A 16,667-nucleotide genomic window follows, 5' to 3' on the forward strand; every position below is an offset into this window, starting at 1 on the left:
GATGAGTATCTATGTGAAATATAATGTTAATTCTCAGAAATAACTGCTGGCATATTACAGCTACATAAAGCTGTGAAGGGAAAGATGTTGCTATTTCTAAGATTGCTTTGTCTGAATGTCATCACACCAAAAAGAAGAGATGTGCCTTCTGGAGAGACTGGGATGGAAACTCATAATCCCAACATGACATAAACAAAACCCCAGTCTGGCTTCCACAGATCTCACAGCTCCAATTAATTGCCAGCAGATAAAACCATGTAGCACCATTCCTTCCCACCATTAGGCAAAACACATTCCAGCTGAGGCCCCTCAGCATTAATGAAATCATGATCACCTGTCAATTCCCTGTCTTCAGCTTCCTCAGAATTTATTAAACACATCAGGTAAGGGTTATAGCTGTTATTCGCTGTCACCTTCAAGATGGTGTTTTGAAATTCTAAAAACAGAAATCTGAAAAAGAAGATGGGAATTTAAATCAGCTTCTCCTTCAAAAAAAAACAAGGTATATATTAGCGAGCGACCTGTCAGCTGTGGATGCTGTTCCTCAGCAGAGTAAATAAGAATCCCAGATGAAAGCCATCTCTCCTAAGTGGGTCCCCCCCCAGTTTTATTCCATCACTTATTTTTGCTGTTATTTCCCAAAGCTGTCATTCACCTCAAAATAAGAAAACACACTTGAAAAGTTCACATCTATGTGATGGATGCATTATATAGATGGAAAGGCACACCTAAGGGAGACTGAGGATCAAAAATTAGAGAGTCATACCACAAAGGAAGGTTTTCCAAAGAGCCTACCACTGGTGGTGACACTCCTTCAGGACTCTGTTCCACTGTGCATTGAAACATGCCAACACACAAAATTTCCTGTAAATCTGACTTTCAGATCAAGGAGAAGTTTGCTCTTCTTCAATTTAACCCAGATTATACATTGTGTCCTAAATTACAGTGATTGCAGGCTTAGGTTGTTCCACTGGAAGAAAATTCCATACTTCTCATGCTGGAATGAGAATGGTGGTCAAAACCCATCAATAGTTACAATACCCAAAGCCCAAACTCACTGTGTGATCAAGTTGGTTGGGGACAGTGTGTGGTCACTCAGAGTCCAAGGCAGGGTCTTGTTGTAAAGGGTTTCTGCCACGACAGTGAAGTGATGAGCAACAAAATCAATCACACTGTTAAAACTAGTCTTGTTGGAGAGAAAAGCTGAGCTGGAACTTATATTGAACTCGTTTAGCAGGCCAGAGATGTTCAGCCCATTGAGAATGTAGAGGGTGGCTTCTGTGATTTCTAGAGCAGACAGATCGCTGGCAGAGTCACTTGCCACTGCTTCCATCAGCCTTGCAAGGGAAGCTCCTTCAGCTGGATTCCCTTTGGTGCTGAGGAGGCTGTTAAACACATCCCAGGCACTTGTGTAGTAACTGCCTTTGGTGAGGCTGAAGGCACCCTGGAGCCTCTGCAGCAAGTTGTGGAGCTCATCCTGTGCCACGCTGGAGAGCGTGGTCAGGTTATTCCAGCCTGTTGCATTGTCAGAGAAATTCAGGGAGCTCAGCGCTGTTTCGTTCAGCAGGGCAGAAAGGAGCATGTTCAAAAGCTGGGATGGGGACACATCACCCACATCCTGGGCTGGGATGGGGCATGAGGCATCACCCTGCACCAGCCCCTCTGTGGCTGCATTCAGAGCTCTCGCCTTCTCCTGGAGCCACGAGTTTCCCAGCTCGGAGACAAGGTTTAACTTGGAAAGGAAACTCAGAGACAAACGCAGAGCTTGGGTGAGGCACGACAGCTCCTTGAAAAAGCTTTCCCTGCTGCTGTTGTAGGCAGCAGCAAACTCTGGGGACAGTTTCAGGTTGCTCATGGCCAGCTGGAACACCCTGGTAAAGGTGTCATTGCTCCCTGTCCCACCCTCCACGCCCAAGGAATCCAAGAGGGGCTTGCAGGGGCTCCTGGCTGAGGACTCCCACAGAGTGGCATTTTCAAACAGCACCTCAAGGCCTACATTGAGCAGCTCTACAAAAGAGCAGTTCTGGAGTGTCCTATAGCCATTGCTGCTGTGCTCAAGGAAAGGATCCAAGGCTAATCGCAAGAACTCCCAAATTTTTGCCTGTAGTGAGGTATTGTGCTGTGAGGGAGACTGGCTGAACTCCTGCAGCAGCAAATGTGAGAAATTGTAGACAACGTCCATTTTTTCCTCAAATGTTTTGTTTAAGTTGGTGTCATGAAGAACTTTCATTCCTGCTCCCCACATTTCCATCAGTCTCTGGGTATAGTTACTGTAAGAATCAAGTAACAGGCTGAGAGATTCAAGCTCACTTACGTTATACCTTTTCTGCAAACCTTTCAAAGTTAAGATACCCCTCTGCATGGCCTTAAAGTACATGGAGATGTTGTTTCCCCTGGAATCATCTTCATCATACAGATCAAAGATGGAAGATGCATAGTTTAGCACCTGCTTCAGTTCCTTACTGAAAGGAAGACTGGAGTAATTTTCCATTGTATTTAGCAGATTTTGCAGCATGTCTAGAAGTGACTGGGCAGTGTGACTGTCTGTGCTATTCCAGTTCAATGACTGAAGACTGTCAGCAATGTGCCAGAAAGCATCAAGTTCATTTTCCTGCCTTCCATGAAGGAGTATTTGCATTAGCTGAGACAAAGAAGAGATCAGCAGATAATGATCACTGGTATTCACCTTTGCCATGGCACCAAGAAGCTGCTCAAGGGACAGAAGATGTTCCACAAAATTCTCAGACATTCCAGGAGTCAACAAGAAGTCAGAAAATAATGATGACACGTTTTCATTTGTGCTGAGATAATTTGCAATGTCTTCAAGAGAGATTGCATCGAGTGCAAGCATTTTGATAACCTCCCATGCATTCTCTGTATTAAAATTAGTCCTGTTTAAAATAATCTCATTCCAAATCACTGCAGCCATAGTGAGAACATCTTGATTTTCTTTTCCATAGGGATTAGAGTAGAACAGTCCTTCACCACCCCCATCATACAGAGGAAGTACTTCTTGAAGTATTCTTTCCAAGTCCAGTGTGCTGTCTGTGGCAGAAGTTGAATTGAGAAAGAGTTTTAAAGAATGATGCAAATCACTCAGATCTGAGGATTCAATTGCTTCAGTAGAATTATGAAAGATCTGAAGCATAAGTGCTTTTCCAGGAGCTACCCCAAAGTCCACGAGGATTAGAGCTTTCTTCATAATTTGCAGGAGTTCCACATATTCGCCCACTTCTGTTAGGCTCCATTTGGAGGTCAGCAGGCTGCCAGTGGCATGCCACAGCCGGGAGAAGTGTCCCCACTCAGGCTGGCTGGAAGCAGCTCTGCCCACCTGTAGCAGCTCGTAGAGACTGCTGTTCCTCATGGAAGCAGGTGGTGACAGGTGGGAAAACACAGGCAGCCCTTCCCAGGCTGCTGAGCTGGCTGAGGAATTCAGGGAGCTCAGCGCTGTTTCGTTCAGCAGGGCAGAAAGGAGCATGTTCAAAAGCTGGGATGGGGACACATCACCCACATCCTGGGCTGGGATGGGGCATGAGGCATCACCCTGCACCAGCCCCTCTGTGGCTGCATTCAGAGCTCTCGCCTTCTCCTGGAGCCATGAGTTTCCCAGCTCAGAGACAAGGTTTAACTTGGAAAGGAAACTCAGAGACAAACGCAGAGCTTGGGTGAGGCACGACAGCTCCTTGAAAAAGCTTTCCCTGCTGCTGTTGTAGGCAGCAGCAAACTCTGGGGACAGTTTCAGGTTGCTCATGGCCAGCTGGAACACCCTGGTAAAGGTGTCATTGCTCCCTGTCCCACCCTCCACGCTCAAGGAATCCAAGAGGGGCTTGCAGGGGCTCCTGGCTGAGGACTCCCACAGAGTGGCATTTTCAAACAGCACCTCAAGGCCTACATTGAGCAGCTCTTCAAAGGAGCAGTTCTGGAGTGTCCTATAGCCATTGCTGCTGTGCTCAAGGAAAGGATCCAAGGCTAATCGCAAGAACTCCCAAATTTTTGCCTGTAGTGAGGTATTGTGCTGTGAGGGAGACTGGCTGAACTCTTGCAGTAGAAGATGTGTTAAATTATAGATAGGGTTAATTATGTCATCACTGGAACCTTCCCTGGCACTTGTATAATGAAGGATTTTCATTCCTGTTCTCAGAAGTTCAGACAAGCTCTCCAGGGTTTTATTGTTAAAATTAAAGAAAAGATCTATAGATTTTAATGTACTGACATTATAATTCAGCTGTAAGTCTTTTAAGATGTACAGTGTCTTTTGGATGGCTTGAGTGACTTGTGAGATATTGGCTACTCCAGAGCTTTCCCCAAACTCTTTAAACACAGCTGTTATGAATTGTGACAGCTGATCCAACTCTTCACTGAAGACACCACTTGATTTATTATTCAGCTTTTGCAAATGGCTGTTTAACACCTCCAAAAACTGCCCATAGGCGATGATGGCTGTGTTATTCCACCTCATGGATCTCAGCTTCTCCCCGATGTGCCAGTAGATGTTCAACTCATCCCACCAGGCCTCACCCATGGACTTTTCTACGGCCCTCATCAGCTCAAACACAGGCAGCAGGAGGTACTGATAACCTACATTTGTGCCTATCATTCTAAAAATCATCTTCTCAAGAGCTAGGAGCTTCTCTGGGAAGTTTCTGTAAGACTCAGGCTCAAGCAGATCATCAGAAAACACAGATGGGATTTCTTGCAATCCACTCAAACCGTCTCTGAGACTTTCCAGAAGTGATGGCATGTTTGTGGAGAACAACATTTTGAGAGCATCCTTAGTTTTCAACGTACTAAAATTGGAATTACTTAGGAGAGCTGGATTCCAAAGCATTGTAGCTAATTTTAAAGCCCTCTGAATTTCTTTCCACTGGGTCATTGTCTTGAAAATGGAAGTCCCATTAAAGTCACTCTGTAATTGCAGTGATGTGATGTTATAGATTTCATCAATTATTTCCTTATTATATGGTTCCTTTAATTTATAATCATGATGTGGATTCATTCCCAGTTCAAGAAATGCATACAATTTCTGTAATGTTTCATTCTTCAAATTTCTGAATAGATTTAAGCTTTTTAATTCACTTCTATTCATTTTTTCCTCAAAGCCTTTTAAACGATGTAGATGGTTTTGTATGGCTTCTAAATCATCTGAATTAATGGACCTCTTGGAGTGCTTTCCACCAATCTCTGGTGACTTTATTTTTCTGGAGGGGAACAAAAAAGTGTTTTAGTGAATATGAAATCAATGCAAGTGGAAATGTAAGGTGATTTAGAGCAAAGATCATATATTTGAATTACACTGTTAGTAATACCCCTTTAGCTAATGTCTCACCTTAGAACTTCCTCCAATTCAGATACTAAAGTGTGATTGTCTTTCCAGTGAGCAAAGGAATTACAAATAGATCTGGTCACCCAACTTCTTTCTTTATCTACAATAAAAATGTGAAGAGCATATTAGTAAAGATCACGTAATTCTGGAACCTGAGAAATGCTATAATGGCAAATCTATTCAGATTCACATATGAATTTAGACTCCTACCACAAGCCACAATATCCTGGTTACAAATCTGAGTGTTCTTTTGGGGTGTAGCTCTTCCTGGTCTTTCAAGGGAAGTGAGGATGGCATCCTAGAAGTGACTTTCTGTGCTGAAATAATTCAGGAACAATTCAATGTTCCTGGGATCTGGATGCTAACAGAGGTCTCCTGCTTTAGGATCACTTTGCTGTCAGTAGTGCAGAGTAAGGTGGCCAAGTATTTATTACGGTACCTTTTCCTTCATTAAGGGTTGCTTTTTTACTGCACACACATAAGCTTTGTCTGCAGCATCATTTATGTCTCTCACAGTCATTTGCACTCATTTTGATATCCCCATGTGTCCAATCCTCTCAACAGCCATTTTCCATGTCTTCTCTTCTTGCACACCTCATCTTTCTTTTTATCCACCTCAACTTCCACAATCTCCACAAAACAAGTAGAGAAGGGACTGCAATCCCCATCTGCCCCTTGTAACATTTAGTTCCTTCCCCTTGCCTGTTCCCAGATCCCCAGTTAGAGGGGGATACCTCTGCTGGAAGGGATAGAGATTTGAAGGAATGGCTCATCTGGATGTAAACAGCTCACTGTGCAGCCCAGCCCCAGCCCCTGCCTTGCTGCACCAAGCTGAGTTACACAGAGTCCACGACCAGAGGCAGATTTTGACATCACCCCCCAAAAAAAGCAAATCAAGGTAAAACATTACTGCTCCCCATTTCCACTGAGGCTGCAAACTCATGTTAATTCATTGTCTACTGACAAACTCAAGCCTTTTTACCTTTCCATTTGAAATTAGGCATTTTATTTGCATCTGTAAAAAGCTGAAGGAAGAACCCATTATGCTGAACCCTGAACAGTGTGCAATCTGTATGGTTATTTATTAGCCTGCAGTTTGCTTCTCCTCAACACCACAGGTTTTCAGCAGAGATATGACTCAATGGAAGAGTCTTACCTTGCTCCAAGCAGTTCAGGGAATGTGGAGAATCTGTAACCTCATTCTGAACAGTTTTGAATCTATCATCACCCACAAGAGATGCAGAGACATTCTGAGCTGCCAGCACAACACTGAAGGAGAGGAGAAAAAAGAAAATACATTGTGGTTACAGGTTTATGTGCTTTAATAGGAAATAGCTGGAATACAGCCTATCATTCTTAAAATGTTGGACAGACAGGACTTCATCCCTATTTTTAATGATTTGTTTGATCATGCACAAGATACAAACACCAGGGGCTTTGATGGGAAAGTCGTGGTGGTGTATTAGCACAAACACACAGGTGGCACTCATTAGGTATACTTTTTCAGAGAGTTATGTAAGATCTACAGGGCACTAAAATCCAGCCAGCAGGTCTCAGAAAACACCCAGGTGACACACCAGCCATGTGATTCACTGCTGCAGGGGAATTTCCTCCTAAAAAACTCCAAGAACCAAGGAGACAAGGCTCCGGGAGAGCAGGGATCCCAGGGGGGAAAACATGTGTGGAAGGAAGAAGCAATCACAAATAACTGTTGCCATTTCCAATTCTTCTTTCCTTTTTCATGCTGTAATAGCTAGGCTGACAGGGAAGCAAGGAATGTCTTTCAGTCTTAGGAAGGAACAATCTGATAATCAGGCATATTATATCACAGAGGAACTAATTTAAAGGACTACCTGCTCAGGTGTGCAGGTTACTGAAAACTTCACTGTGATTATTAGTCCCTTTTTCTTCTCCTGTACAAAGAGCAGCCTTCACTGTAGCTGTGGGGTCACTGAAATGCACCATCTCTCTCTTACCTGCCTCAAGTTCTGCAGGTGATACACAAAGAACCTGGCTGGGCTGATCTCAGTGGCATGAATAAATACATACTAATCTGTGGGAACAGGCTGCTACTGAGAACAGAGCACTGGGAATCTCTTCTCTCCTAATTTAACATAATGTCTCCATGCAGGTTTTGTGGGCTTGGTGCTCATCATTTTCATTCTGCAGATGTGCTTGTAAGAGTCTTAGAGGGGAAGAAACCCAGTTATAAATGACAAATTTAGCTGAGCAATGGCAGAGCCAAGGAGGAGGCAGAAACAGGCTTGCCAAAAATGGATGCATATCACGCATATCAGAAGGCAGCAAACATGGAAACAAGAGATGCTGCTGCCCTTTTATTTCAGTCTTGCAGGGTTTCTGCAGACTTTGGCTGTGGAGAAAAAGCTCAGCTTACGTGCTCAGCTGAAAAATTATCTTGGAGCAACGAACAGGAACATTTGTGAAATCAGTCTGCAAACCAGGTTTTTGTGAGTAATAAAATTTGCCACAAAACTTTCTGTAGGATTCATGACTTGGAAGTTACTGTTTCACACTGGTGGTGTTTATGACTTGGTTCATACAGATGCAACAATGAGCAAAAGTTCTTCTCTTCTATACCTTCGTATTTCTACCACAAAAAAAAACCAACAAAAAACAACAAAAACCAACCAAATCCCCGAACAGCATTTCTTTAGCAGTTCAGTCCTGCCTGAGTAAGAGACGTGGCCAGGCTCACTAAGATGTGCTATTGTAAGCATCATTAAAAGTACTATTTGTGCAATCTCTTTGCAATAACTCTTTACTCATGCATTTACAGTGCCAGATGCCAGGCATAAAAGCACTGCACAGTTCTGGTGATGAAATTCTATGTGCCTCTTTGTCGTGCCTATGATAACTTCCCCCAGCTCTGCAGCTGGAGAGCAAAGCAGAGCAGCACAGTAAATATTAATTCTCCCTGGGCACTACAACAGGGCTGGTTCTCAGGCTGGGTTCTGCAAGCCAGAAAAAGCAAACAAATGTAATAATCCTGTGACTGAAACAGCAGCATGAACAAAACGCTTCTGAATAAAATTACAATTCTTGCCACACTGCTGCTGACTCCTTTAAGGATAGGGACATTATCCTTACACATGGGTCTCACAATGCAGCATGGAAAATTACCTTGATATTAAATGTACAGGTTTCTAAGTGCCTCAGCAACACACCAGTGATCAAAAGTGAGTCCCTCTAAGCCTGGGTGCAATCTAAGTGGCAAAGCTTCTACAACTTCTTTTGGCTTCTTAACACAACTGCTCATATATGCAAGCTAAAAACAAAAAGCAGTCTGAAGACACTCAGTTTCTTGGTGTCCTCCATGTACTGCAACAACTGGACTATCCAGAATATTTTATAGCAGAGTTAGTCACACATCCAGAAGATGATTTGGAACAGAGTCCCCTAATCTTGAGTAACTCACATCTTCTGGAGATCAGGTAGAGTTTAACCAAAACTACAGCCCAGGAAACGGATTTCAAGGCTAAGCCCATTTTAGAAATTTGTATTGCCTTAGGTGCAAACTGCATCAAATATTTCAGTACAGTTAAATAATGCAGTTAAGCCAGCTCTGTTTTTCATATAACCACTGAGCAGATACATAACTGGCACTTTCTTCTGCAAGTCAGATGTGTTAAGCCCATATGGAAGAAAACCAGGCTCCCTCTCTTCTCTGCTTTCTTGGGATCAGTCTTGAAAGATTAACCCAGCAGTATATTGGGTAATCAGTTTTAAAAAACAACATTATGGCTCCCCTACAAGTGCTTGAGGTGTTCCAAAGCAACCTGAACTTGGCTCTGTGCTTTTCTGGAAAGAAGCAGCCAGCTGCTTTCTTCATCCAGCCAGGAGGGTTTTTCTTCCACCAGAGGCAGTGCCTGTGACTCACCAGCTTTTCTATCTGTACAAGGGCATGACAGTACCTCTAAACAGGCCGGGAGAAAACTCAGGAGTTTATATCAAGTTCCCATTGAAAGACTGAAACAAGAGTCACTGAAAAACATCACACTGCTCACAGTCCACAGACACCCTTAGAGTTGCATTAGCATGGAGCTGCATCATTCCCCAAACAAATAATGCCTTTAAGGTAACACCCTTCTTTCAAGAGGATAGGTGATGTCCTTAGAGGTCAGTAAACAAACCCACCAGCTTTCAGGGCTTCTCCTGCCAGTTTCTCTGTTTTACCTGCTTGGATTCTGAAGGAAATCAATTATGTCTTGCAGTTGCATGTTGTCCTGAAACACATCTGGGGCCAGCAAAAGCAGGTGCCACAGGGAGGTGTCATTCTGCACTTGGGAGACGAGTGTCAGAAATGAGACCATTTCATTGACGAAGGTCTCCTGGTACTCTGCGTTGTGCTGCACCTTAACAAATAAAAATGTAAGAAATTATTTAAGAACCAGAAGGAATTATTTAATAACCAGAAGCCTTGCTGCTGGGGAGTTCTTTTATGTTTTTCAGCTGGCACTGCACTTGTATGCAAGTCTGCAAACAATACATTCAAAGGACAGGCAATAACTGAGAGTGTGACTGTGTTTTACGTTCACACCCCAGGTTGTACAATAAATTCTCTGTTCAGACAAGCCCTACGATTCACAATGAGCTAAAGAGTCCAAAGACTAGGAATACAAGAAAATTAATATCAACCCTAACCTTGGCAAAGGAAAAAAAAAAAAAAAGAAAAAAAAAAAGGCTTTATCTTTAAAGGATTAATTTCCTTTAATTATATTACTTTCCCAAAGACAAGTACTGCTTTAATCATGAATTGTTGGATGAGATGCAGGAGTCACTGGATGAAGTTATACTGCTGAGGTAATACACAAATAAATTTATTGCTTTCCCAAGGTTTAAAAATTCTTATTTACACAACATCCTCATGCTCTTCTACTGACCTGCCACTGCAGCAGGGCAAACAAAGATAAAAAGCAAGGCCTAGGCGTGGTGAGAAACCTTAGCAGCCATGAGCTGATGGCTGGATGACCCTTGGCTTTCCAATCCATGTACTCAGCTTGGAAGGTCTTTGGGCTAACCCCATGCACAAGATTTAACTCAGCCTCACTGTGCCCTACTTGCACTTGGGTACAGAGATGAGCAACTCCTGCCCACGAGGGGCCGTGTTGTAGCTCCCAACCCTGCCTGACGGGTGTGAACTGCCACAGCTCCCAGCTGCAGCCCCCAGGGAAGGTCCCAGGCACTCACCTGGGAGAGCTGGGTCCTGAACTCCTGGGCAAAGGACTCCAGAAGTGAGGAGTTGGTGAAGCAGAAGGTGTGGTGGATATTGGCTGCCATGCTCCCTCCCGTGGCACCGGGATGCGCCAGGTACCGCGACAAGACCTGGCACAGCAGGGCCCTGAGGTTCCCTGCAGTGGAGTACTGGGGCTGGCTCTGAAAGAACAACAACACATTCAGGGGGCTGTAAAGCAACACTGTATATGGGATGGTACTAAATGCAGTGATGAGACTTTTTTTAAGGGATAGCAGTGACATCTGAAAAGCATTGTGGTCATAGCATAGACAGAATTCTAACAGCTGAACAACATCACTAAAACCCTTCAAAGACCTCATCTATTACAAAGAGAAATGTGTGCAAAAGTGTTTGTAGGCCTTGACACCAAACCACAAAAGCAGTGACCACTACATTGTAACAAATTTCTATTACAAAGGAATAGATTCTATAAATATTGAATACCTATACAATAAATACACAGTGCCTCTGATGCCACTGCAGGACTATCCATGGGCAAATAAATACTTGAATGTCAAAGCCTGTATCATATCTTTGATTTCATAAGAAAAAAAATATATTGCAAACATCTTAACTCACACAAGTTCTGAACTAAGTATCTCAGGGTATTTCTTGTGTGTGACTGTATTTTATATTTCATGGTATTATGTCTCAGGGTTTGCCTGGTTTCTGCCTAGAGGATAAAAAGCCACAAAGCTTAAAAATCCACCCACAATCACTGTGTTTCCAAAATCAAGCTCATTCACATAAGCAACAAAAGCTGTGTGTTGGTAGTTTGAGTTTCTAGTTCTTTAAATATGAGGATACATAAATGTTCATGCTCAGCTATTATGCAAATACAGACTTACCTTCTCAAAACTGAAGACCTTGTTGAACGTGTGGGTGCTGGAAGTCAAGTTGGATGGTGATGAAACATTCTGAAGGTTTTTTTCTCCATGAGATACCAAATCTCCAAATGCTGCAATAACGGTTTGAAATACTGTATTTTACTTATGGCTTTTAAAAACTCTTTGCTACATAAAACCAGGACACAGGACAGCTACCTACAGCATTATCAATCTGTTTCCAAAGGTACAGCCAATGGCTACCTGTAAGTACTTTAGGGTTTTTTCTGATACAATTAAATTCTGGATGACACTGTAATTTTTTATATGGGGCAATGACCTATAATTTAATTTTTTTTAAAAAATAAAATGTAGAACTGATTTCCCCCCTGACCATTAGCAAGAGTCAATAGATCCCATAACTGTTCATTGATTTACTTTTCCCCTCCCCACGCCTCTGCACTTGGTCCCTTTTGCATTCTGCATTTTTCTGTCTGTGCACCACGGAGGGTGCTGGCAGGAATGCTAATTGGAACAGTGAATGGCTGGAGCAGAACAGGAAAATGCAAATCTGTAATCATTCATTTCATCGTGAGCTCCCTGCAGAAAGGACTATCTATCATGATGGCTTGCAGATTGTACCAGCCATTGCCATCAATAAATAATAATTGTAATGATTTTATGGAAACTTTCAGACTGAAGTTCCTTCAGGAAAGAGAATCACATCAGAGGAGAACATCACCTGTGGGAGGGGACTTGGGAAACTGTCCCCCCGAATTACCCTGGGAGGTGACAGGTGTGTAGTTCCCTGCCTCCCCTGTTATCAATCAGTATGTCTGTCATCCCTTGGTGCTAGAAAATTCTTTGTTCTTTATACCTCCATTGGTTCCTTCCCTGAAACCGCTCTTTCCCTTTACCCTCATTGGTTATAACCCTGCCACTCGACCCTGACTCTGCCCCCGAAGCCTTCCCTCACTGAACGCTTCATGCCTGGACCCTCCCTCTCTTGTCCCCGTTATAATCCCGATTCCGCCCCCTGTTCGAGGCTCTCAGAGCGAGCTCCCTCCCGGAGTGGTTGTTTTCCCTTCGCTCCCTGAATTGCTGTTCCTCAATAAACGCTCCTGGAAAAAAGCCGCCTGTGAGCCGTCCCGCCTTCATAGAGGAAGATTTCATTACGCTATCCGGCTTTCGAGGACTCGGCTCTCTGACAAGCAGAGTGGTCAGAGACCCAGAAGCCTCAATCACCAACAATAAATATCCACTCTGGCACAGAAGACAACTTATTTGCTGGATAACTGTGGATAAAAACCCTTTTGAAAAAAAAATCATAAGTTGTTTATGGAGAATTTGTAGGTAGTAAAAGGGCAACATTCCATAAATAGCCAGGTCTCTAATTAATGTCCAATCAATCTGTGATCTTGCATTGCTCCTGTGAAACACAACCATTTAATCCTGGTTTCTTGGCCAAATTCCAAAGTCTTCTCTACAGCTACTTGTACTTGTTCCCAAGAATTTACACAAATGTCATGGCCATGGTCACGTGCCTCTATGAAACACATAAATAATTTCAGCAGTGCTCTAAGAATTGCAGCTCTGTCCAGAGATCTTCAAAAGATCTGCTTTCAAAGTGCAGAATTTCCTAGAGCAGTGAGTAACCTACCCAGTGAAGCATTCCTGCTTTCAGGAACCTCTGCACTCCATGGTGATGGCTGCCTGTCCTTGGCTACACTGGATGAGCTCCTGCGCTTGCTGGGGGAAAAAAAAGAAAAGAAGAAAAAAGGAAAAAAATAAGAGACACCTGTAACAATTGCCAGAATTTCTTCTAATTAACTTACTGCTTTAACTCAGAATGTGTCAATGGCTGGATTTCATGGCAGGTGTGTTGAAATCTGGGTTATGAAAAAGCCTGGTTCCTTCTGGAGGCCTGGCACATATTTTGGGGAAGCAAAAGTACAGAACTCCATGGCTATAAAGTGCATGGCCTTACCAAGAAATCCTTCCAGACAACAGGACCTTACTCATCCTTCCCATACATTCCACTAAAGGAGAAAAGGTTGCTGAGCTTGATTTTTAGACTTGGTTCCCTTTTATTAAGAGAAATTTCAAGCAATCTTACCATGCACACCTTGATAAATGACTCTAAGGAACAGAATAAAGGAGAGAACCTTGCTCATTTTCTCTGCTGACCTCTGGTTATACATAGTTTTAGGACAAGTTATAAAACAGCTTAACAAGAGCTTCAGTGAGTTGCACAATGGGAGAGGAGAAAGAAAAACAACCTGGATTAGCTGAATATTACAAAACAGTATAACCAGGTAGTGAAGGGCCACAGCTCAAACACTTTGTGACAAACTCACCAATGGGGAACCTGCACCCCTGAGGCAGAGCTGCACCTATTCATCTGGAGCCTTCCCCTTCCCAAGGAACCTTTTCCTGAGGTTTTAGATTCTGCTGCATCCTGCTAGTTTTGCTGTGGCTGCTTAATAGTTGGTGATTTTCCTTGTAGAACACACCAAGGCTGACACTGACCATGCAAGGGGTGGTATGACCACATATCTATAATGATAATTCCCACAGACAGCCTCAAGCATCAAGAGTGGTCAAGATGCTTGATATAAAATTTGGACAAATCCTTTGGTTTTCATTTGGCAGGAAAACCCACTTATTTCCTAAACAGCTTTTCAGAAACCAAAAGCAGAAAGTAAGGAGGATTTGTAGCTATTCAAACCCATGGAAGACCTCCAGCTTTGGCACTAGAAGCTCCTATTTCTTAATTTCAATACCCTAAATGAACCATTGTTTAACATTCTAGGGAAAAACAATGACACTAAGGAACAGAGCTGTGAATCCAGGCATCCAATCTCCAGGTGGCTTTGCCTTCCCTCCTCTCTTCTGCTGCATGGCCTTGAACTTGATTAGGATTCACCTTGTGCAACTTCAGTTGCCACATCCTTAGTCATCCTTCCCATTCATGGAGAGATTCTGACCACTGAATTCACCTGAGAAATGATTCCCTCTGCACTAAGGAGGATCCTTAAGGAGCCACCAACCCCAAGACTGCCAGATGTGCTCTCTGGTGGGGCCTACTCCAGCTCTTCATACTCTCAAGTTGTGGCCAAGGGGGATTTTGAGACTCTGATTATGGAGCAGCTTCTCACCTGAAAGCAAACATGAGTAACCAGGGCCATTGTGAGATGCTCAGATTTTTAGCTCTCCATGAACCAGCCAGGCTCTGTGTGGCATGTTCCCCACGGGTCTGTCAGAACTGGGCAGCCAAGATGTAGAAACTACCCTGGCTGGCATGCCTCAAAGCAAATGCTAGTTGACTTCAGCTGGAACATGGAGAATTGAAATGGTCCCACTGAACATTTACATTTCAGCAAATGGACATTCCAACAAAACATGCCCAGCCAGCTCCATGCTGCAAATCTCTGTGCTTGCGTGGGCAAAAATTGTTTCTGCATTTTCATGTGTTTCCCAACATGTCTGATGGCTTACAGAGAGGACACCCATTCTGGCTGGCACTTGGAGTACCTGCTCAAAGAGCAGTTGCTCCAGAACTAACATCCAAACTTTCAGCCAAAACATCCTGAACTGGTCCCTCTCAGTGGCAGGTCAACATTCTGGGCTGCTCTGTGGGCAAGTCTTATCACTGACCTGACCCACAGTTGTGCAAAAACACGTTCCTTTGCTATGATGTGGGTGAGCTGAAGAGTTTTTCTCAGGGAGCAAAATTCCCTTCAGTAGAAAATTCAAGCCTGAATCAGTGGACAGTTAGGGACAGTTAGGGACAGTTCCTGAGAGCTGTCCCTAATTTTATTATTTCTGAAGTGTCCAGTGCAGCTGATATTCTCTTTTCTAAGCATCAGACATCTGTTAGAACAGGTAGTTGAGGTATATCTTTTGTGGACAAATTTGTACATACACACAGACATGCACGGATGCTCCCTCCCCCTCAAAACAGGCTTTGTTTTACAGCTCCTAACACCTGGAAATATTCAGATTCCCTTACAGTCTGAGGGATGAGATGTCATTAAGTCTTGGCAGCAGATCTTCTGGTGTGTATGGTGTGCCTTTACACCTGGCATCGGAATCACACAGCACTGTTTGCAGGAATGGGAAGAAGCCTGCACTGGGAAGGTTTCGGGGTGCAAGGTAACCTGGAGGGAGAAAGAGAGAGAAAATGCCATTATGATGATGAGGACATGCACATTTTGGCCACATGTTTCTGTCAGGATGTGCTATTTCCCCTTCTTAAACAACAGGACACATTCTTAGCTTCACAGAGGCTCCTTTCACTGACTCCACCCTGGCAGTATCATCTGACAAATCCCACTACAAGCACCTCCTCAACACTGACAAAATCATCACATCACATAGAATGGTTTGGCTTGGAAGAAACCTTGAAGGCTGTCCACTTCCAATGGTCCTGCCATGGGCAGGGACACCTCCCACTAGACCCAGTTGCTCAGGGTCCCAGTTAATAGGAAGAAGAGCCAAACTATTTGTTCATAGGATAGTCATACTGTCAGTCCTGAAGCACTGCACATTTCCCCCCTTCACTCCAAAATCCAACAAAAGGAAAGAAATGACAAAAAACCCCTTAGACTAAGATATTCTAATTCTGCCTTAAAAAAAAGTAAAGTGAAAGCAGGCACATGGCCAGAGTAAGCACCCATGAGAACATGTTCTCCAAGACTTGTTGGATTGGTTTCTACACAATGCCACAATCTTTATTTCCAAGCCAGGCTGTTAAAACAGGGCTTTTTCTCAGCTTTTACCGCAGGAAGGGGCAATGGATCCAGGACCAACAAACACCTTTGCTTTTTGAGCAGAGCTGCCCTGAGAAGGCAGAGGAGCAATCCATCACCACCACCCACTGTGCATCCTCCCAGCTCAGAGCAGCTCCAGCACCATCTGCCTGGTGACCTGGGATGCTGGCAGCCAGTGCTGAGCGATGAGATCTGTGTCCCTGTCTCCCATTTCTCCAGACACAGAGTGGACCTGAGCAATGAGACACTCGAGTGTTTTATGTGCCACTTGCCCCGTGCTGCTCGCTGCCAGCCCGCAGAGTTCACGGCTGCTCTTCCTCTCAGAGACAAATGCTCTCATAAATCTCCAAACTCTTTTGCTGGATCATGGCAACATATTATTTAAAACAATCATTTGGAAAATTACCTGGCAAAGGACTTTGCTATTATTTCTGCTATGGCAAGGAGCCAGATTTGCTGAAGGCCTGCGGGCAGGCTTGTGGTAATTGATTACC

The 16,667-nt window shown here is 43.7% G+C and overlaps 1 protein-coding gene across 2 annotated transcripts in view; it reads right to left on the reverse strand.

The window, feature by feature from the left end:
* Positions 1-16,667, reverse strand: part of ABCA12 (ATP binding cassette subfamily A member 12) — a 107,359-nt gene that overhangs the window by 52,801 nt on the left and 37,891 nt on the right. For both annotated transcript variants that reach the window (XM_085585491.1, XM_077785195.2), the window contains exons 5-13: positions 15,414-15,561; positions 13,062-13,150; positions 11,426-11,535; positions 10,532-10,717; positions 9,518-9,696; positions 6,480-6,592; positions 5,327-5,423; positions 1,059-5,198; positions 335-450 (exon numbers count right to left, since the gene is read on the reverse strand). In XM_085585491.1, coding sequence (XP_085441617.1) covers positions 335-450; positions 1,059-5,198; positions 5,327-5,423; positions 6,480-6,592; positions 9,518-9,696; positions 10,532-10,717; positions 11,426-11,535; positions 13,062-13,150; positions 15,414-15,561 — 5,178 coding nt within the window. The remainder of the gene's footprint in view (positions 1-334; positions 451-1,058; positions 5,199-5,326; positions 5,424-6,479; positions 6,593-9,517; positions 9,697-10,531; positions 10,718-11,425; positions 11,536-13,061; positions 13,151-15,413; positions 15,562-16,667) is intronic.

This window comes from Lonchura striata, chromosome 7 (assembly GCF_050655825.1).
Source record: "Lonchura striata isolate lonStrDom1 chromosome 7, ASM5065582v1, whole genome shotgun sequence".
NCBI lineage: Eukaryota > Metazoa > Chordata > Aves > Passeriformes > Estrildidae > Lonchura > Lonchura striata.